This window comes from Coenobita brevimanus, chromosome 57 (assembly GCF_032717465.1).
Source record: "Coenobita brevimanus isolate Jiangsu-jjx chromosome 57, ASM3271746v2, whole genome shotgun sequence".
NCBI classification, from domain to species: domain Eukaryota; kingdom Metazoa; phylum Arthropoda; class Malacostraca; order Decapoda; family Coenobitidae; genus Coenobita; species Coenobita brevimanus.
The window spans coordinates 3884536-3907600 of NC_137010.1; the positions used below are offsets into that span (position 1 = coordinate 3884536).

Below are 23065 nucleotides of genomic sequence, written 5' to 3' on the forward strand. Positions count from 1 at the left end.
TTGCAATGTAAGGTAGGTGATGGAACCAACACATCCCTATATGAAAAGACTTGCTCTTTTGATAAAAGAGAAAACTGGAAAGTAAACACAATCTAAAGAAATCAATTCACTCCAAAAACAATAATGTGTCAGCTAAAGTACATGAAAATTTTATAAGAAAATTTTTCTTGTTTACAACCAGGATAACTTGTTACGTTACACTGGAATGATATTTGCAAGACACAAAACAAATTATCACCATACATAATTCTTGCTACAAAAAATGGGATCCATAACTGGTACTATACAGCCTATAATGATTCATGAAATCAGCTGCTGGGAATACAGTGTTTGAAGGCAATATTATAAAGTTACACTAGAAAATAAACATCTAATGCCTCATTCACTCTGTATAGTATGAGCACTGATCTTAAGCAATACACTAATAATTTAGATGTTAACTTATTTAAATGGTTTCTAACACCTACATCAAAATTCTTATTAAAATACTTTATCAACTGTATAAATACATGAATATATACATCAGACACTTCTAAACTTTCATATATTTTTTAAAAATAATGTTGCTATATAGGCAAGTTGTCCCTCATAGCAAAACAGAAGTACATATGCAAGCTTTATCAAATATCAGTAACATAAGTCAGAGATATTACAATATTGATGTAACATGATAATTCCTATATGATTTATCAGGTATTGAGAACTGAGAAGCAAAAGAAAGAAATCAGTGCAAGAATTATTATACACTTATAGTACTGAAGACTGCAATGGAAAACATAAAATATAATTGAGCTGTTGCAAATTGCAGAGATGAAATTAACCCCTCCAATCAGAAGGTATTTCATTTTATTCTTGCTGTTTCCAGGTAATCTTATTAATCACAGACATCTTTTTCATTCTGGAGGGGTTATATACACCCTTCATTAACCAGTTCACAACCAGATGTCTCCTTTTAAGTTCCATAAAATCTGGCTGCATCAAGAATAAGATAAAAACAACATCCTTCCGTCAAGGGGATTAACGACTATCTTTGATCTCTAAAATGTCAAGTTACATACTGTTTACATAAAAATTATTAACTAGCTTGTATGCTGTCTTTTAAGTCTATGGGTAAAGGTTTGTGAAAATACTAGCAATATCTAAAAACGTACAGTAAACTTATACACAGGAATAGCACTCACAACTAAGGCCTTTATTTGCATCCCCCATTATGCAGAAAGGTTGTGGACTCTTTGCTGACACATTCAATATTCTGTATCATACTTCACTTCAAGAAAATACTGTATTACATTTGCATACCACTGATACCTTGTCATTTATTCACTTACATAATCATTTCAGCATGAAAGTGACAATTATTCTGTACAGTATTCAACACAGTCATATCAGTGTCTACCATAATGCTGACTGCCCATCTACTGTATATTCATCCTTACTACTAAGTTTAAGGTGGCAAATGCCAAGATAGTGGTATGATACTCAAGATATTGATTTTAAACTATGTAAAAAATATACAATACTTACAATTATGTAATACTTTATGCATACATAAACTTCAATCACTGAATAAACTGTCAGGAAACTGGTTAAATAAAATCTGCTAACACTCTATGTATGAAAAAAATTTGTGGCTCCAGAAGATGAAAAATACAAAGTAAGTGACAAGTCAATGGGGAGGATATAATAAATGTTACAGCTCTGCACAAACATAAGCTATGGCCAAGAATGCTACATACACAGTGCACTGAGTAACCAACGGTACATTAAAATATAATGATAATCTTTTACCTGGCCATTTCAGGACTTGCAAAAAAAGAAAAAAGTTTTCACAAAAGCAATACCTTATCTGTCTACTGATAATATAAGACTTCTTCCTAGGTAATGAAAGGAAATCAGGCTCATTACAGCACTGGCAGATGGTTATATGTACAATTCCACTTTTCCCTTATGGTCCTCAAGAGTTGATACCATTGATCCTCATTATATTAGAAATATGTTCCAAAATATTAAACCTTTTGCATACAACTGGTATTGTAAACTGGGGGAAGTTGGCAAATCAGTTTTATACATACCAAAGGAACTTTAAAAGGGAATTTTTCTGTACACCACAGAGGATCTGAACAATGAAACATAGCATTAAGGGAGGAGAAATAAATGAGGTCTTGTTGTAGTATAAACTTTCTACAATGATGACCAATAGTATCCTTTTGTAATTATAGTTCAGTGGATCCAGAGGGAAGGCCAGGAGGGTGTGTGTGGCCTACTCTGAAAATCTAAAGTTCTCATGTTTGCTGGTAATATTCATTTTCAGCTTTTAACAACCTGTACCATGATAGGTGTTACATTAATGTAGAGGAAAAGGTAAAGTAGCATTGTTGTGCCCTGTGGGATGTTTGTATTTACCCATGGTTCACCTGATGTACTGTATGTTACCAGTGAACATTCCCTTTTAGAAGTTAGCATAATTTCTCTACTTACTCCATATGAAAAAGTTCTGGATCCACCCTTGCTGTTATTAACCAAATGCATGACTCCATTACATTAATGACAGTCATAAGATATAATTCTGTCCTATACAGGTTGATATCAGCTCTGTACTGTATATTATGCTCCATTCAAGATTATACTAAAATATCCCATCCTTAGCAACATACCTTTCTCATCCCAACCCTCTCTTACAGCTTCCATTGGACCTTTGGTACATGCAGTTTTCATACAACTTTTTCCTCTACAAATGATACTGTAAATTTAGGAAAACTGGCACAGCAACTCGACTGGTTGCAAAGAAACTAGCAGACAATTTTTTTGTAGGTAATTGTGGACATCATGGCAGAAGCAAAAACCTTGTCAAAAGAGGTAACTTATTATAAGAATTCGCTGTTTTCCTAACTGACAGAGGGGGAGAGTGCACAGGAAATCAACACCATCAGTATGCAAAGAATAGTGACTTGGATTTGCTGTTTAAGTACTGATTGGGATGAGCAGTGCTGGTGGGGGGTGGGGGGGCTGAAAATGGGGATTTATTGTATTATGATTGACAGACAAGGGGAGAGAGCTACTGGGTGGTGGGTGCGCTGGGTCGACTGAAGCAAAGGTACGTGGGCTGCTGCAGGGCAGGTGAACGAGGGGGCAGGCACTGTAACTGGCTGCCATCTCCAGCTACCAGGATCGGATTGCTTTTGCTGCGTGTGGTGTCCTTGTTTGCACCCTGTAACAAAGAGCAATTTAAGTGTGTGTGTGTGCATGTGTGCGTGCGTGCATGTGTGCATGTGTGCATGCGTGTGTGCGTGCATGCGTGTGTGCGTGCATGCGTGTGTGTGTATGTGTGTGTGTGTGTGTGTGTGTGTGTGTGTGTGTGTGTGTGTGTGCAAATGCACACATACACATGCATGTGTGCATTTTTTTGTGTGTGTATATGTCATCTGTGAGTTTGGGTGTGAGTGCAGGAGAGTGGGTGAGTGAGTTTGAGAGAAAGAGGGTGAAAAGATTACTCTGAGTGGCTGAGACTAACAGTGTAGTGAATGCGATGATGGTCCAGTATGTAAGTGGGAAGATCTAACAGCATGAAAAGCTGACTGTGTGAATGGAATAGATAATGTATAAATGTAATCATGTGTAAGATGATACATGTGAGTGTGAGGGAAAATGTGTAAGTACAGTAACTGGGTTTGATTGGGCAAGACTGAAGGTACAGGTAAAGTTAATGGTGAGTGACTAAGAAGATAAGTCTCTAGAGTGTGACTGAGATGGATAATATGGGTGTAATAGTTACTGTGCACAACTAAGCAGCAGATTCAGTAAAAAAAAGAAAAAGGTCCAGTCATTAGTGGTCATAAGCAATGACAGCAATAAGTAACAAAATAGTTATATACGGAGGATCAGTAAGAGTTTTCATCTGGAAGTAAAAGAACAAGAAATAACTATGTAAAAAATTCAGTGTGAGGAAGCCTAACAAAGTTTTTGGTACGGTTACAAACTCCAAGTGTATTTACTAAAGTACATAAGGAAGTGGAAGGTTGTACAGGCGGCCCTCCATATTCGTAGGGGTTAGGGGACATAGACCCCCCGGATGTGGATTTTCTGCGAATGTTTGGTGCACCCTCCCATAAATGCCTCTACGGCTGCAAATCACCCCCTGTGAGCAAATGTGCGCATACTGTACCTAGTAAACCATATCTGGGACCTGAAGTCATCAGCTACAATTTTCCCCAACTTCTTACAACCATACCCATTAAATTTAGTCTTGGCTCCACAGAGGGGGAATCTGCCAATATGCGAGATCCGCGAAAGTTGATTCTGAGAATGTGAAGGGCCGCCTGTACTTAAAAAGGAATGTTATTATTTAATGAACTGATCACACAACAGTCAAATGAAATGCAACCAAACAGCAATAGCTATGTAAGACTTTCTACAATACTGTGCTAACATCTAATCTGTGTACAGTGCCAGTATGCTTGATTCAAATAAATGGATTAAACCAAAGTTATGACTAAACCATACCAAAAAAAATTACATATAAATACCAAAATTTCTACTTACTACTGTACATTACTGAGGAACCATACTGATATAATGAACAAATCCCATACAATATTATGTGCAGCTTACCAAGTAATGGATTGTTATACCATACCTTGACTTGGAAATGATACTTTTTGCTAGAGTATAGTTCTTACTTATATTGTCGTCTGTGGTTCTTATGAAATACATGTAGACTCTCCCTCTCTCTCTCTTCCTATTTCCTTCTATCATGAACTCCCTTCTCCTCATTCACTATCATACTTATCCTTCTTTCCCTTCCTTCCTTTTCTCTCTCTGTTTGTAACTTCCCTTTTGTCTATTTCTCACCTTCTCATACTCTTCTTATCCTGCTCTCTTCCCCTTGTATATCTCTTCTTTTTACTTTCCACTTCTTACTATCCACACTTCTTCCTATTTTCTTTTGCACTTCTTTCCTCCTCCCTTTCCCTTCCTTCTCTCACATTTCTTAACTCCTTAAGTCTCTCTTTCAGTTTCCACTATCTGCTTACTCTCCTCACTTCACTTCTCATTTCTCTGGCCCATTTTCTTATTTTCCCTCTGCACTTCCCCCCTTTCCTCCCCCCCTCCGCATTTTCCTCCTTTTCTCCCCACTTTCCTTCTTTTCACCCTACATTTCCCTTCATTTCTCTCTACACTTCCTTCTTTTTCCCATTGCATTTCCTTCCTTTTCACCCTGCAATCCATCTTCTTAGTCCCACCTCTTCTACCCCTTCTCCCTCCTTCTCTCACCTTCTCAGAGATCGGGGCTGCCTGTTACCTGCTGCATGGGGCTGGTGATGTCATGTCTCTTGGCCGCATTGTACAGCGTTGCTACTGGGATGTTGAAAGCTCGTGCAGCAGGCTTGATCCCTATGTGACCCTCGCGAATCAAGTTTAGAGCCGACTGAAAGGAAACAGATGAATTATTTTGACAGAATATATAGCTAGGGTGTGGTATAAACCACAAAGAAGGAAAGAGGAAGCATAAGAAACATGGCAGGCTTAACTCTTGCCAAGATGCAGATCTCATGTGAGGTACAACGAAGGTCTGCACCAGTCATGCAGCAAGCCTCATATGAGGTACAAATTGCAATGGTTATAAAACACTGATTCAAGGGAGGTAAATTACCTTACAATGAAACAGCCTGGCAGGATCTAATACCTATGAGGCCCTCACAAATCAGGCTTAGGGCCAATTGCATGAAAATGGGATGGTGATTTTGCAATGATGGAGTGAGGTAGGATCCACAAAAAAAGGGAGCTATAAATGAATGAGAACTCTCAAGTAGCATGCCATGGAAAATGGCCCACACAATCATTTACGGTAATTATATATATTGTATAATTCAAGCTTTTAAAATCCAGACACCACTTTAAAAGCAAAATCATCTTAACTCATTTACACTGTTATGATTATCTCAACATTTCTTCCCACCTTAGGATGGGGTGAGGTAGGATGCACAAACAAGAAAAGCGACATCATCCGGATTAACACATAATTCAAGAATTCAAAATCCTGGCTCCACAAGCAAAACTATCTGCACAAGATTATCAGTAGAAAATCAAAATGGCAAACAGAAAAGTATTCACTTTCTTTATTCTGGTCACATTTTTTATCTATTTAATATTTATTTATTTTTAGTTCAGTCTCATGACTCCCAGATGATTTTTCCAGATTATAAGACTCCTTCAATCACGGTGAAGGGGTTAAGGAAAGCTATATGTAACCCCTCCAGTTTGAAAAGGCTCTCCAAAGCTCATTAAAATTCATCTGAAGGTAGTAATAATAACCCAGAAAATGTCACCAAACACTGAAGGCAGCAAAAATAAAACACAAGTGTTAAAACTGTCACCCACCAGTAAATCCTGCTTGGAGTACTTCCTGACTTTGCGAGGGGGTGTAGGTCTCTGAGGTGATGCAGAGGGGCGAGGTGAGGATGGATTGTTGGGGGTGGCTGGTGGTGGGGGTGATGAGGGCTGGGACTGGTGGGAGGGACCAGGATGGGGAAAGTCCTGCGGTGCCTCTCCTCCGGCCAGACCCAGCAAAATCAAGCCACCATCCTCCTGAAAACAGAAAACAGAATCAGTCTGCTTTCAGATATTTATTAACAATTAACCCCTTCAATTTAGGTGATGTACTCTTCAGTATTTTTATTTACATCATAAAAGTTTTATTCTGAGGCAGGTGGGGGTGCTCACCATCCAGTCACTTGATGTAGTGCTTCTCTTGGGTGTCTGCCCTTTCCCCTCCTCCCTCCTTTCCTTCCTTCCTCTTCTGTCTTTCTTTAATTCATTCTTTCCTCTTCCTTCTGCCTACAGGTGACTTTGCACTCCCTCTTTTGACTTTCTTTCCTTCATTCTTTCCTGTTCCTTCTGCCTATGGGTGACTCTACACTGAGTGGCAAGCCGAATGGTTTCCTGTACACCAGAAAACCATTTACTACACTGGGTGGTAACCATATGGACAAATTATGGCACCTGGTGGTTTAGTGGGTAATTGCGGTGCTCCAATCGGATTGAGCCAGTGAAGGTTTACATCCAAGGGATGGTTGGGGTTTATTGCTCACATAATGCCACTCAGGGATGAGTGAGGCTGGTCACTCTCATCTTAAATGTCAGGACCAACTTGGCTAGCCCCGGGCTCCTATGCTCCTCATGGGGCAAAGTAGGATTGGATGATGGATGGATGAATGGAAGTTTTATGCAACTCAGGAAAGCCCTCCTATATTGAATGGGTTTATCATGGCTACATCTAACCTTTTCGGTTTCAAAACTCTATTCTAAGCCAATTAAACTGTCATATGGCAAGAATAAATTAAATACATATTCCTGGAATCAATGGGTTTAAGAAGTATTATACACTATGATAATGTAAAATCACATACTGTACACTAAATGTGGGCATTCTCTTACTTCTTGTAGCTTTAAAGGTTTTCCTGATAAAACTGATAATGAATAAACATCCAATGTATTTTCAGTGAATGTTGACTGTGATTCTCCATCAAGTTTTTACACCATACACTCCCCTCTTGGAGAGGAACTTCGGCAATGCCCCTCTTAAAAGAACTTTTGTTGAAGCATGCACCACAATATGACTGGATGCCCCTACTGATGTCAGTCAATGACCCTTGGGTGAGACTGTAAACTTAACCCTTTTATCAACAGCAGGCATTCCAACCCACTAGAACACAGCAGCTATATCTACTAAGTATCTCTGAAGATCAACTGTTATTTTATAATGATGCTCTCTCAACTGAAACCTAAAAGAATGTCTATTGCTTTAAGTTGTTATTCTTCAACTTGCATTGTTTGCATCCTAATTAGGTCAAGTTGTTTATTTAACTTTAGACAATTACCTTCTTGTCATGAATATTACCTTACAAGCATAATATCATCAACTTAACTGTCTTTGTCTCTAATAAATAGGATGACTAGGATCCACACATAGAAGCCGAAGGCATAAAAGTAAGAGAACTACCAACAATGCCTGGTCCAATGAGTTGCACATACTGTACTCGTAAATTCACTTATCAATCAGGGCTTCATAATTCTCAGCTCAACTACACAGGTAAACCATCATCCATTACCTTTTAATATGTTCCACCAAGCATTTTCTTTTAATATGCTCCATATTGCTTCAAGGATAAAATCATTTTCACTAAGCACTAACAATCATTTTTAAGGGGTGCACTCCTCATACACATCCTCAGAAATACTTTGCTGATCCATCCTCACTCCCCACTCCTACCTGACTCTGTGCAAGGCACAGACAGTTCTTTCCCTACAGCCAAACACTCGAACCACACACCTCAAATCCTATACACGCACAACTTGAGGCCAAGTAAACCTTAACAATACAAGGAACCACACAGCTTCTCATGTCATAATATATACATCAAATCATATGCCTCACTGCAGGAATTCATTCTTTAATGTACAGTACTCATTTGACTCATCCAAATCATGAAAGGATGGATATCGGGTCACAGAGTATGCATGTGTGTACTGCAGCAGCCAGCTTGTGGCTTACACACACCTAACATCAGTGGGCAGCTGTACTATATAAATTAAAGCTGTGATTTATAAGTCCTCAAGGGCAATTGATCTTTAAGGCCAAGGAACACCAATCTTCTGTCACTGAAGAAATTACAGCAAGGTAGTGTACAACGTTTAAACACTAAGGTGACTTACAATAGCACTATGGACTGTGGCAGGAGTCTGCGGTTGAGCCGCCATCCTCACGCCACCAAGCAGCCCTGCCACTGCCCCCTGAGGATCTGAGCACTGTGCCACTTTCACCGCTTGTGCCAGAGGATCACGCAGACCTATCCGTGCTGCTCCATCCCCTCGCTCCATCTCTAGTGGCTCATGGTGAATCACAACCTCCTCTTCCGTTAAAAATTCAGAACTAGGGTTGGGCAGGTGGTCATTCAGCTGCATCTCAGTGTCAGAACTGCCTCCAGCTTGGTCCAATTCGGGATGTTCCAACTTGATTTGTACACGCTTCATCCGTTCACCCAGGTTTGAGCTGGACTGGGTGTTTTCATCAAGATCAACCTCATCATACATGGCCATCAGGTCTAAGGTTGCATTGTCTGGCTTCTTTCGCTCTAAACCTGCTAAACACAAAAATACCAATTAGAAAAAGCAACCTGCAAATTACTGCAACTTCTTTAATATTCTATGTTTTCTTCTTGCACTCTCCTCCAGATTATTTCATTCAGCTTAGGACAGACTTTTGAACTTGAGAGGTTAGATGTACAGAACTGCCTTCATTAGCAATGTCAATATAAAAAGCCTTTCCTAGGCTGAAGAAATCAACTCATAGTAAAGAGCAAAAATTAATAATTTATCACCAAACAGACAAAGTTAATGGGATACAATAAGTCATCATTACAAGTTATCTTCTCTCACACCCTTTTCTGTTCTTATATCATGTCCACAGTAAATAAGAGAAAAATTGCTGCAGCCTGTTAACCTTCCATTTCTGTCTATAAACCTACCTTACCTGTTCCCTGTATCTGCACTACGAGTTTTACTGAAAAAGTTGATACCCTGGACTACAGTCCTGCAAATAACTCCTATGAGTGTGCAAATATGGCTAAAGGAAGCAAAGGAAATATTTTCATGAAAAGGTATGATACATACTTGCATATTATCCAGCATCAGCATCCTGGCCAAGTTTCCCAAATTCATTCACATACTGTGAGATCCTGAACAAAGTTCTCTGACCTCCTGAAGAAACTAATCAAAAGAGAAAGGAGGCACTAGAACAATCTGTCCCTTCCTGTGCCATATCAGATAACAAGCTATGCACAAGTGTCAGTGGGTAGGGTCACAACACCTTTAGCTAAGACAAAAAAAAAAGGGGGGTTTCAAAACATTCCTCTCCTTTAACAATTTGGGAATACTCTACCAGTAATGATTCTCCCTTATCCCCAGGAATATACTGTCAAATTCCCTACAGACTTAAGGGTCTGATGTACAGTATGTCTTTAAGTGTTTGTCAAGATTTTTGTGAAGATGTAAGAACACTGCAGTTAGAACAGAATTATCCTAACTACCAGAGATAGGAGTAGTAATATTATAAAACAGGAATGACAAAATACAGTGCATGTAACTGCTTTTATGTTGGAAATATATCAGTCTTCAAAACCTATACTGTACTGCAAAATCATGTTTACATGAATTTATGTTTCATTCATAAAGCAAATGCAGTGCAACTGCACAGTAGCCACAGTAAGAGATAGTCTATTTTGCTGCTGCATCTACTACACATTTAAAGCATGCCTGTCACATTCCTCCCTGATGAATCATATCGGAGAGACTCATCTATGGGTAGAGAAATTTATAAAGCTTCTCTCAGCTTATAGGAATACCGTACTAACCAACACAGGAATGTGAGAAAACAGATTAAGGTCATATATTTGGGAAAATGTCTCTGACTAAACCTGAAAAGTAAACAACCCCAGTATCACACCCGATACAGCCAAGAGGAATGGCAGGCTGGGAGTGTGACCCAAATTGTTGCTCAGACTCCCGACCTTGACGAATGTGCCAAGGTTGAGATGAAACACACTGGACATCGTCTTGGTTATGGGATGTGAGGTTAATGTCACTGCTGGGGATGTGTGTGTGTGTGTGTGTGTGTGTGTGTGTGTGTGTGTGTGTGTGTGTGTGTGTGTGTGTGTGTGTGTGTGAGAATGTAATAATGTATTATACTCAACGTTGTGTGTGTGTGTATGTGTGTGTGTGTATCAATGTATTAATGTATTATACTCAACGTGGTGTGTGTGTGTGTGTGTGTGTGTGTGTGTGTGTGTGTGTGTGTGTGTGTGTGTGTGTGTGTGTGTGTGTGTGTGTGTGTGTGTGTGGCAATGCATTAATGGATTGTACTCAACGTGGTTTACACAACGTGTGTGTGTGTGTGTGAGAGAGAGAGAGAGAGATAGATAGATAGAGAGAGAGAGAGAGAGAGAGAGAGAGAGAGAGAGAGAGAGAGAGAGAGAGAGAGAGAGAGAGAGAGAGAATAGAGACTATCATAGTGTAACCTGAAAAGAAAATTTATTTTTTAATTAGTATTGGTTATAATATTTTCTTTATTCTATATCCACCCCTTATTTGTCATATGCTTATCTAGCCTATGCTTGAAACTCTCAATGGAAGAGGCAGCAACTACTTTACTAGGTAGCTTATTCCATTCGTCTACTACTCTATTACCAAACCAATTTCTACCGATTTCCTTTCTGAAACGGAATTTTTCTAGTTTGAAACCATTATTTCCTAGTTCTATCCTGTATGCTCACTTTAAGTACCTTGCTAATATCTCCTTTATTTATACCATTCATCCACTTAAAAACCTCAATTAAGTCTCCCCTTACTCTACGCCTCTCTAGCGAATGCAGACTTAGTCTTTTCAGTCTGTCTTCATATGACAGGTTCCGGACGTCATGTATCATTTTAGTCATTCTTCTCTGTACATTTTCTAACGAATTAATATCCATTCTATAGTAAGGACACCAAAATTGTACTGCGTAGTCTAAATGTGGCCTTACTAATGCTAGATAAAGTTTCAGTATTACTTTAGATGATCTATTGCTCACGCTTCTCGAAATAAATCCTAGGACCCTATTTGCTTTATTTCTCGCATTAATGCACTGTTGCCTAGGTTTAAGGTCGTTACTAATCATAACTCCTAGATCTCTCTCGCATTCCGATTTGCTAATTTCTTTGTTATCTAAGCTGTATTTAGTATCTCCAATGGTCTTGCCTACGTTAAGTATCTTTACATTTTTCAACGTTAAATTCCATTTGCCAAGTTTTAGACCATTTGGACAATGTATCGAGGTCTTTTTGTAAGTAATGGCAATCGTCAGTCGAGTTAATGATACGCCCTATTTTTGTATCGTCGGCAAATTTGCTGATTCTGCTATTGACTCCTAAGTCTAGATCATTTATATATATGATAAATAATAAGGGACCGAGTACTGAACCCTGTGGTACACCGCTAGTTACTAATCCCCAGTCCGACTTATTTCCATTTATTAATACTCTCTGCTTTCGTCCTTTCAGCCAGGATTCTATCCATTTTAAGATATCGCCGTCTATACCGTGTGCTCGAACCTTTCTAACTAACCTTTCGTGTGGGACTCTATCAAAAGCTTTACTAAAGTCCAGATAAATAACATCGTAAACTTTATCGCTATCTACTGCCTCATAGACCTCCGAGTAGAATGACAACAAATTTGTGAGGCAGGATCGTCCTTGCCTGAATCCGTGCTGACTTTCGTTTATAAGATTAAATCTTTCTAAGTGTTCTCTAATCTTATTTGCCAAAATTGACTCTAACATTTTTCCTACTATTGACGTTAGACTTATCGGACGATAATTCGACGCAGCTGATTTATCACCCTTTTTAAAGATGGGCACTACGTTTGCGGTTTTCCACGCCTCTGGAACTTCTCCTGAACTTAAAGAGTCATTAAATAACGTTAAAAGTGGCTGACATAATTCTTCTTTTGGTTTCTTTTTATAATTTTTGCATATATATCGTCCGGACCTGGCGATTTTTGAGGTTTTAACTTGTTAATTTCTTTCAATACGTCCTCCTTACTAATGGTTATTTTACTAAGAATATTTTCCGTATTCTCATGGTAAATATTTGCTGCTTGAGGGACCAGGCTTAGATTTTCCTTGGTGAATACTGATATGAAATAATTATTTAGGATGGAGCACATTTCTTTATCTTCACTGGTAATGTCACCTGATTCTGTTCTGAGTGGTCCTATCCTATCTTTATTTTTCGTTCGGTACATTTGATAAAAACCCTTGGGGTTTACTTTTGATTCACTTGCAACCTTAATTTCATAACTTCTCTTTGCTTTTCTTATCTCCCTCTTTACTTCTCTATTTAAAATTGTGTACCGGTTACGTAAGTGTTCCTCTCCACGTTTTATTTTTCTATATATTCCTTTCCTTTGGCCTATGAGAGATTTTAATCTGTTGTTTAACCATCTTGGTTCTGAATTGTTAGTTCTAAACGGTTTTGAAGGAATATATCTATCTTGGCCTCCGTATATTATATTTATTAACTCGTTATACTTCTCACTGGTCGAACGTCTGTTTGGTACTGGAGCTGAGTTAATTCCCGTCACCTGGACTACATTCCTATCTACCACCTCCCCCCTCACAGACACCTGACGGACGTCCCCACGTGCTTCCTGCGCCTGACCTATGACCTGGGGATCCCCACTAACCTGACATTCCCTCAAATTGCTAATCTCCCTGTGGAATACCGTTCCAGAGAGAGAGAGAGAGAGGGGACACCAGGGACATTCTCATTTTTTGATTGCTCTCTGTTTGTTTAATTCAACTCATGATGGACTGCTCAAACTGGAGAGGTTAGATATAGGTTTGACTTTCAAAACTGTTCTTGTCGTTGAGCAATCCCACTGTGTCTGGCCGACTCGCAGGCAAGCAACTGGCCCTGCAGGACCATCCTGTGCAGTGAACCGATGTTCCCAGTTGGTAGACAGCACCTCGGCACAGCGAGGGGCGGGGAAAAGTGTGGAGATTTGGTTTTGATGGACGCCACATTTCCGTCTCTCCACACAATCATCAGGGACACCACAGTAGGCTCCACACCACCCTGATATTTATCTATATGGTTACCATCCATTGTAGTAAATGGTTTCCTGGCTTACAGGAAACCATTAGGTTGTCACTCAGTGTGCAGCCACTTGAGTTACGGTCGTATGAAGAGTAATAAAAAGTGTCAGTAAGGATGGGAGAAACAGGAGAGAAGAGAAGAAAAGAAAAGAATGAAAATGGTGAAAGAAGTAGGCAGCAATGTATCAAGTGACAATGATGGTCGGCATCCCCTTGCATCTTTCAGTATTTATATATATATATATATATATATATATATATATATATGAAAGGTTTTCCTCGGTATAATAAAACTGCCTAGCAGGAGCAAGAACACTCTAAAAAGCATGTCACCCAGATTCTGAGTTAGTGGTGAGAGTTAACACTCAGACCCCTCTGACCTGCTCACTGGATATAACTGTCTGGCATTTGCTGGCACAGAATACTAGAGCTGTCCTGATCATGAGAGGGTACACACACACAAAAAAAAAAAAAAAAAAGGTGACAAATACAGAGTACTTATTAAACGCAATAAAAGATGGAGGAGGATAAGTGCTGGAGAGGACTGACTTAACATGGTGCCACCAATATACCCACGTGACTCCACTGTCCAGTTGTACAATGGTACCTGAACTCCTTCCCTATCCCTCGAAAGGATGACGGGCTGCAGGTAGATGGCAACTTCACATTATAGTTCTTAGGGTTCACGTTAAGATGAGCCGACGGACAGAGCAACACCAACAACGATGGAAACCGTTACTTAGTGTGAGGCAGCTGGTGGTTGTTGTCGTCCATGTCACTTACTGCACACAGTTAATGAAGATAATTACCTTGGCTTGTGTGAGGCAGCTGCTGGTCATCATGGTCATCATCATCCATGTCCTGGTCGTGGTAGAAGGCAGCCAGGTCCTCCTTGCTGGCTTGGGGGGTTGTGGTGCTAGTCGACGAACGCGAATCATCCGCCCAAGACTCGGACAGTCCCACCTGGCTCAGACCTGCAAGAACGATGAAGAGCAATGCATTTTAACTTAACAAGCTACTCTGGTTTCTGTGATTCATTGTACGCTAAATAAAACAGTGTGAGGTTCCTAATTCACGTCTGGATGGAAACATATTTTTTGCTTAACACTCGTTCCTACGACTCAGCTGAATAAAATACTGTAGTCAGGCATTAGTGTGACAGAATACTACCCTCGTCCCAATCATGTATTTATTCTCTCTCTCTCAATATCCTACCCTCCTTTCCCCAGCTTCCCTTCACCTGTGCATCATCATTTCTCTCTCTCTCTCTCTCTCCCTCTCTCCCCTCCTTTCCCCAGCTTCCCTTCACCTGTGCATCATCATTTCTCTCTCTCTCTCTCTCATACATACACACACACACACACACACACACACACACACACACACAACAACTGTCACTGATCTTCATCCAAACTATCCATTCATCCATCCACAGCACTCACTCCATCCTACTCTATCACTTCAGTACGACGACATTGTTCTGCAGTTTATTCTAGCTATTTTCTGTTGGTTTTATTCGGAAAGCCCGTCATGGTTGACTGAGATTAAAGAACTTAATTATGGAGCAGTGAAGTAGATCACTGTCACTAAAAATAAAATTAAATAAATAAATAACGAAGGCTCGCTGTAATCCTTCCTGTTCGAAATGGATATATTAAATATTAACGTTCGTGGATAGCAAGATTGAAAGGACACAAACGACCGCCCGCTCATTGGGGTTAATAAACTCTCCCTACCTCACCAAGCAGCCCAAGTTCACCATCCTCATTCCCAACTCAGATGCATCCCTCCTGCCTTCAACCAGCTACAGCCAGTTTGCTTTTCCATAGTTGTGATTGCGTCAAATTCGATTAGCACTGTTAAGTATGGGTGAATCTCCTTGTTTATTAGTCAATTTTGTTCCACAACTTGACATCCTGACCAACTAAGCTAAGTGGGGTTAGAGATGTCAGAGGAAAATAAACCGACTATACATCAACATTTCTGTCATGCAATTCACACTTTCACTCACTGCTCTTTGTGAATAAATTTGATGGTTTGAATGATGAGTGAATAGAGCAGTGTGTCTTCCACTTTCGCTGGACACTCGGATGATAGTTTTCCTACTTTTGTGGCCTCCCTGTCAGTCCCTATTCAGTAAAGATGCCCTCCTTTCACAATACAATGTCCATCACCCTCATATACTATACATTACTTCTCTACCTTGTCCCTCCTACCGTACTACTTGCTATCAAACTTTTCCTACAACTCTCTCTCTCTCTCTCTCTCTCTCTCAGCATCGTATCCTTGCGAATTGACATCTAGTCACCACAATCGCAAATAAACGTAATCAGAGAACGAACACCTATTTAATTCGATTGACTAAAACCTTCAATTATGCAAATTCAGCCGAAATTCTTAATCTTGCGATACTCGTCACTAAACACGAGTCCACGTGGTACTAAATATAAGAGCTAAGAATTTCCGCGCGGTCGGGAACTTTCCACTCCTTGCTTCATCACTCTACTTCCCGGAATTTTGTACCTCACCCCTCAGTGTTCCTTCACCCCTTAACGTCACCCCTATGTAAGCTCCTTAACCAAATTCCATTATGATTAGAAAGATTCATTATTATACATCTGCAGATACTGTAATACTATTTTAATATTTACTGGATAACTAGGCCACCGAATGCTACCGCCCGATGTATTATGGGAAGAGTCGACGTAAATGTGGAAACTGTGCCATCTTCCCTGAATTGGCAATCCCCTGAAACGTTTGATGATGCAACTCCCTATTCACTCTACTGTTTTGTTGGTAATACACTCGGCAATGTCAAAGGCACACCTTTGTATACATCTCACACACAACTAACCTTCGACTCAGCAGCCAATGACGTAAGAAAAGCATTAAATGCGTCTTATGTAAACATTCGCTGAAGTTGCCTAATCAAGATACGCAGCAGAGCAATCAAAGCAAACATTTTATCAATTTCAAAATATAAATAATTAAATCAAACTACTAACCACCAGAATCAATGAAAGTGCTAATCAAGCAAAAAAAAAAAAAAAAAAAAAAAAAAAAAAAAAAAAAAAAAAAGCAAATTTGAGAACCATTTATTACAAGCAAATACACCCTTTTCCCCCTGCCCAGACGAGCATAAAAATCCAGTCATCTCTGGTTACGACAACGACAACGGTATCAACTGTAGCCTTTCTACGACCTCACTCAAGGGCAGACTCGGCCACCAGCGCAAACGTTTCTGCTGGCGACATTTGGCACTACGCTAGTGACGTCATCAGCCTCAGTCGCTTATCTGTCTACCTTCCCTCCCTTCTTGCCTGCCAGTTGTTTCTTCCTTTATTTATTTATCTACTTATTGCTTTTGCGTGCGATATTTTAATTTCGTTCTTGGATACTTTATTTTCCTCCGCACTGTATTATTTTTTTCTTATTCTGATGTTCCCAATTATTAGTTCCATATTTGGTTCCATAAGTTTTCCGTTCCTTCTCCAACACGGTCTTGGTCTTAGAAATTTTCACCTAAATACCTAATTCACTCTTATTTCCTTTCCCTGACTTGCTTCACAGTGCTCTCTCTCTCTCTCTCACACACACACACACACACACACACACACACACACACACACACACACACACACACACACTTTCCATTTTCTTAACTCTTCCCAAGCCACAATTAGTATTTCTTACACACCATTTCCCACCCTCAATTTCTACCACCACCACCACCACCACCACCACCACCACCACCACCATCATCATCATCCCAGCCCTAATTCCCATGCGAGATTTTTCACCCCTTTATTTTCACAAGTTCTTTCCTACCACTCTCTTCCCGTCTTCGTTCATCCACAAGCTTCTCTTTCAATATATTTCTTCCCTTTCTATTTTCATTCCCTACTTTCAGTCCTTCTTATTCCTTCATATGCGCTCTCTCTCTCTCTCTCTCTCTCTCTCTCTCTCTCTCTCTCTCACCGTTACATCACCCTAGCTAAGGGCATGTATATTTAGCCTCATACATGCCACTCATACACTCCTCGTCTTAGTCGCTTACTCAAGGTCTAAGCTCCTTTACTACACTCTGCTGGTCAGGAGTAGTGGTAATAACAGAATACTCGTCCTCCTCCTCCTCCTCATGATCAATAATAATAACAACAATAATAATAATAATAATGTCTAATACTAATACCAATGTAATACACTACCATCTCAAGTTTAATAATAATAATAATAATAATAATAATGTCTAATACTAATACCAATGTAATCACACTACCATCTCAAGCCTTATTCCCACCCAAAACGATGAAAAAGATGGGGAAGGTGACGATGATGATGATGACGACGATGATAATGACGATTATGATCATGATAACAGAAACGAAACAATCACATCTCCCTACCTAATAAACATATACAGTACAATCTCTTCCAGCATTTCCCGTTTACCTTATCAGCCGTTTCCCACACGCTTCCCACCCTCCCGATAAAACACACTATCTCTAGCGGGTCAGAGGGCTACACGTGCATTGCATTTGGCTTCTCTAACGCTCCCCCTAACTGTGTCAACGCTTAATCAACGTGTAATTCGATCTTCCTACAAGCTTAACCCCTTGCAACCACCTGACGTCATTCTCTCTCTCTCTCTCTCTCTCTCTCCTTGCCCCTAACAGACGATTTCATTCAGTAAATCTCTCGTATTGAAGACATTTATGAAAGTCTGTCCAAACTCTCCCGCTCAGTCTATCCTTAAGCTGAATAAAAACGTCAGGAGATGGCACGTATAAAATAAGACACATCCCCAAGATGAACAGACTAACCCCTTTAACCCTCTCATGATAGGAACAACTCTACTACTGCATCCCTGCTAAAGCCACACTGTTTTACTCAGCGAAGCGAGTCATCCGGAGCTTTGAAAGTTATCTCCTACCGTTACGGCTGGCTGGTTTTCTTGGTAACGTGGGATTTTCATTTTTGTTTTTCCGAACTGTAGGGGTTATACACGACCTTCATGAAGTCCTTCACTACCACAATGAAATGCAATCGTCGGGAGGCAGCGAAAAAAAAAGAAGAAAATTACGACATAGCAGCGAAGTGGTTAATATTCAAGTGTACCGGAAGGGGTTACCTCTTTTCCGTTCGGAGCCAAACATATGACTGGAGTTCTGGCCGCAGCATTACTACTTATACTGTTCTTTATTCCCATTCATTTGTAAGGGAGTCGGTGGTGCATGCACTGGTTAGCACATCCAGCTCACAAGTGAACTAATCCAAGTTCGATTCTACGGGCGTATCCCCTGCCCCTTTTCACCCAGCAGTGCAACTGAAAACCGCCAACCCTACTGCTACAGTGTTCCAGTGTGTGATTGGGGTTTTGGCAAAAAGTATGTATGCCTTAATGGCCCGTGCAGTCCACAGACATGGAACCTTGTCCTTTTACTTTAACAAGGTGTGTATCAGAAATACGCGTAAAAAAAAAAAAAAAAAAAAAAAATCTGCACAGCTGTGTACGATATATTTCAGAACGATCACCATGACTTCCACCATCCCGGAAATGGTTGGTGTACCTAGCTGCTGCGAGGGGAAGTTTTTTATTTTTCTTATTCTTAACAGTGCATTTAACATCCTGAATCTTAAGCTTTTTTTTTTTTCCCCCTTTCCTACTTCCGGACAAATTTATCCCACTCAGGAAAGGCTTCTCCTATTTGGACGAGTTACGGAAAGCTAAATCCAACCCCTCCTGTTCCACGTTTCTCCTAAGCTGAACAAAATCATCTAAGGAACAAGAATAAAGCGGGGAAATATGTTCTCGAACTGAAGAAGTTAACGAGACCTTCCTACACCACTGAAAAATCAAATGTGTTGCAATCTCGCTTCACTACAGCACGTGTACTCTAACCTGATAAGTTTCCTAACCCCTCTCAACTCAGCTGATGGCCAAGCGTAGCCAGACTAGTAACCAAGGACACTCATTCCCACCTCACTTAATCTCATCGAATTTCCTGTTAACTACAATATAGTACTGAAGTTGTGGAAGTGGCCAACACACACACACACACACACACACACACACACACACACACACACGATAATAACTATACTCACCACTATTTCCCCTCTCACATCTTTAAAGGTCATATTCTTGTCGGACCAGGGGGCTTCCTCAATACCTCTTCCTTACCGATTGATTCTGCACACTACATACATCTGTTCTCTGCTATACTATTTTCTTAATCAATTTATTTTTAATCCTACCATTTTACATACTACACCCAGATATTCTCCTGTATGTGTTATGCCTTTCTAATATCCACTAACTGCATACTAACAAAATACTGGAACCCCACAGACAGAAATAAACCGGTAAGGAAGAGGTGTTACGGAGCCTCCTTAACCCCCTGAATCCCATGGCTTTATAAATCTGTTCTTGCTACCACCACACGATTATTACTAGAAAAAGATTATCTGCCTTTAGCCTCAATAAAATAACAAGGTGCGTCCACAGATCCCATTACTTTTTAATTATTTTTAGTACTAGACGATATTTACAGAAGAAAAGTCTGCAGTTGGCTTAAAAAGAAAACAAGAAAAAAAAAAAAGTGCGTTCACGTCGGCGAGAGGGTTAACTATGCCAGATCCCAAACTCCATCACCACGAAAGTTCTTACGCAAACTAATACTACCAGGTCTGGCCAGAAAGTGACGTGGTAATGAAAAAGACCTCATATCAGACTGAAGGGATTATCAAGAGCTGCTAACCCTTCACTCGTTCCATAAACAAAATCGTCCGGTGGCAGAGTCGATTTGTTGTCATCTGAAGGAAATGGCCTACTCTTTATAGTTCTGAATACCAAATCCTAGATGCATGAAATTCGTCCAGCCTTGGTTATGAGGTACGAATGAGTCTCCTTCGTTACAAGTCAAATCTACCGTTCAATCTGATCACACTTGGCCATCGACTGAGCTGAATGAAGCTGGCGATTTTTTCAAGACAAAACTAGCCGACCATAGGGAAAAAAAAAAAAAAAAAAAAAAAGCACTCACCTAGACAAAATCACACATAATCACCTTAATATAACCATCCGTGGCCATAGCAACCAAGGACAGCTTAAGTTAAGTGTCACAGGTTAAGGACCACTTTTTCAAATACCACTTAATGTCAACTTCTTGCTTCCAAAAGTGCACCATTACTTCAGCTGAGTCTCAGTTTTCCCCACTATTTCACTTCCGGGTTCAAAATATTCTCTCTCTCTCTCTCTCTCCTTAGTACCGTACCTCTTAAGTTATTAACCCATTTACTACAATATCTTTGCAATCTATTTATTGGGGAATAATAATAATAATAATAATAATAATAATCACTCAGCTTTCCAGCATCACGCAGTTCTTTAATACACAACAATGCAAGGATAAACAGCTCAAGGTACGAGTAAAACAGAATATCCAAGCCTTCCTTTAATGGAGGAAGTCTGAAGAGCCGTCAAATAATTACTACAACAACTACCACTACTTCCACTGCTACTACTACTACTTCCACCGCTGCTACTACTACTACTACTACTATTAAATCACGTCAACCGTACTTCCGTAAGATACACCAACGCAAAAATATAAAAAACACGACAACAAACACCAACTCCAGACCTAACCTGTTCGCGTCATGGATAACAGGTAAGTCGGAAGTGGCGCCACAAGTCACAACAATTCCCGTAGCGCTATTCCGCACAATGTCACCCCTCACGGCCACACCAGGGTACACACACACACACACACACACACACACACACACACACACACACACAGATACTACGACACGGTTTAGTATTCCTTATCACCCCCACTCTATACTTCCTTATACCCCTAGGATGCCTGATGTGGATAGCTTCACCAACTTGTATCACTCCCTGTTTCTGAGGATATGCATGAGACTGGTGTGTGTGTGTGTGTGTGTGTGTGTGTGTGTGTGTGTGTGTGTGTGTGTGTGTGTGTGTGTACAACTGGTCAACACTGGAACAGCCTTCGTCAGCTGTGTGTGTGTGTGTGTGTGTGTGTGTGTGTGTGTGTGTGTGTGTGTGTGTGTGTGTGTGAACTGGAATGGGAATTAAAGATCGTTTACAGACAAAGAAAAACAAATACCACTATCACTACCACTATGCTACACCTTATAACTCCCATCACTCTATACCGGAACTTACGTGCGTTTCTCCAGCAAGGATTGTAGCGGTTCATTCTGGTTATTCGCTCTGTGCTCTTCTGAATTTACACAGAGACTGGTAGTTGGGTTAATAATATGCAAATGTAGGGAGCAAAGTCCGTTTTTACATAGACTGAGAAACACTGAGAGGGGGACAACCAAAAAGGGGAAAAGAAGATAAAAACAGACAGGCAAACATATGAGGACAGGCAGACACATAAAAGACACAAAAACTCTCACACTCCATACCACTACATCTTTGTATTCCTGTCATCCAACTTTCCACATGGCTAACTGTGACTGTAATACCGTGGAGGGTCACTTTACTAACACGCTGCCTTGACACCAGTGCTGATATGCATACATGGATTTGGGTTGATGTTATGCACGTGTGGAAAGCAAAGGTCACACACACACACACACACACACACACACACACACACACACACACACACACACACACACAAAGAACCAAAACACTGCACTCCTAAATAAATAAATAAATCTCAAGACAGTCAAACGTAACATCCATATTCAGAATCTGTTTGAGATGCCTGAACACACTGACCCTGCGATCGTAGGAGGAAAAAACGAGATGAAACGGAGTACTGGAGATTAGATCAGTTGCCACAGAAAAATATACAAGTTATCTATTACATTAGGTAGTTCGGAAGAATGGTGGACTGTGTGGGTAAACAGACAAGTAGGCAAGGCGTGAGATTTAAGATAAACTGCGTCTGATGTAATGGTGATAGTAAACGGATTGCTGCAACCCTGCGGTGAAGACTGAGGATGATGTGAGTCGCTGAGAAGATGGGAGATGAACACTTCCTTGATTCCGTCTCTTTTATTCCGTTCATTACGATGATGTATATCCTACCTGTTGCCTTCAGATAATTTCTTCAGCCTCGGAGAGACTATTCAAAATGGAGAGGTAGTCTTCATCAACACCTTTGATGATGAAAGCCTTCCTTACTTAAAAAGGAAACAAAATCCGTCTGGTGGTAGCATGATTTTATATAATCTAATTTACGGAGTTATAAAGCTGTAGGTGATGAAGGCCATAAGAGCTGTACACCTCACAAAAAAAAAAAAAAAAAAAAAAAAAAAAAAAAAAGAATCCTTGTCGTCTGCAGCTGTGCGGGGCTAAATAAAGTCCTCAGTTTTGTATGCACAACCA

The 23065-nt window shown here is 40.2% G+C and overlaps 1 protein-coding gene across 1 annotated transcript in view; it reads right to left on the reverse strand.

Moving 5' to 3' along the window:
- Positions 1-3022: 3022 nt before the first annotated feature.
- LOC145402060 (uncharacterized) overlaps positions 3023-23065 on the reverse strand; it is a 100047-nt gene continuing 80004 nt past the window's right edge. The window contains exons 7-11 of the mRNA XM_080274161.1: positions 14499-14663; positions 8713-9137; positions 6379-6585; positions 5300-5425; positions 3023-3208 (exon numbers count right to left, since the gene is read on the reverse strand). Of these exons, the coding sequence (XP_080130287.1) occupies positions 3056-3208; positions 5300-5425; positions 6379-6585; positions 8713-9137; positions 14499-14663 (1076 nt within the window). The 3' untranslated portion in view covers positions 3023-3055. The remainder of the gene's footprint in view (positions 3209-5299; positions 5426-6378; positions 6586-8712; positions 9138-14498; positions 14664-23065) is intronic.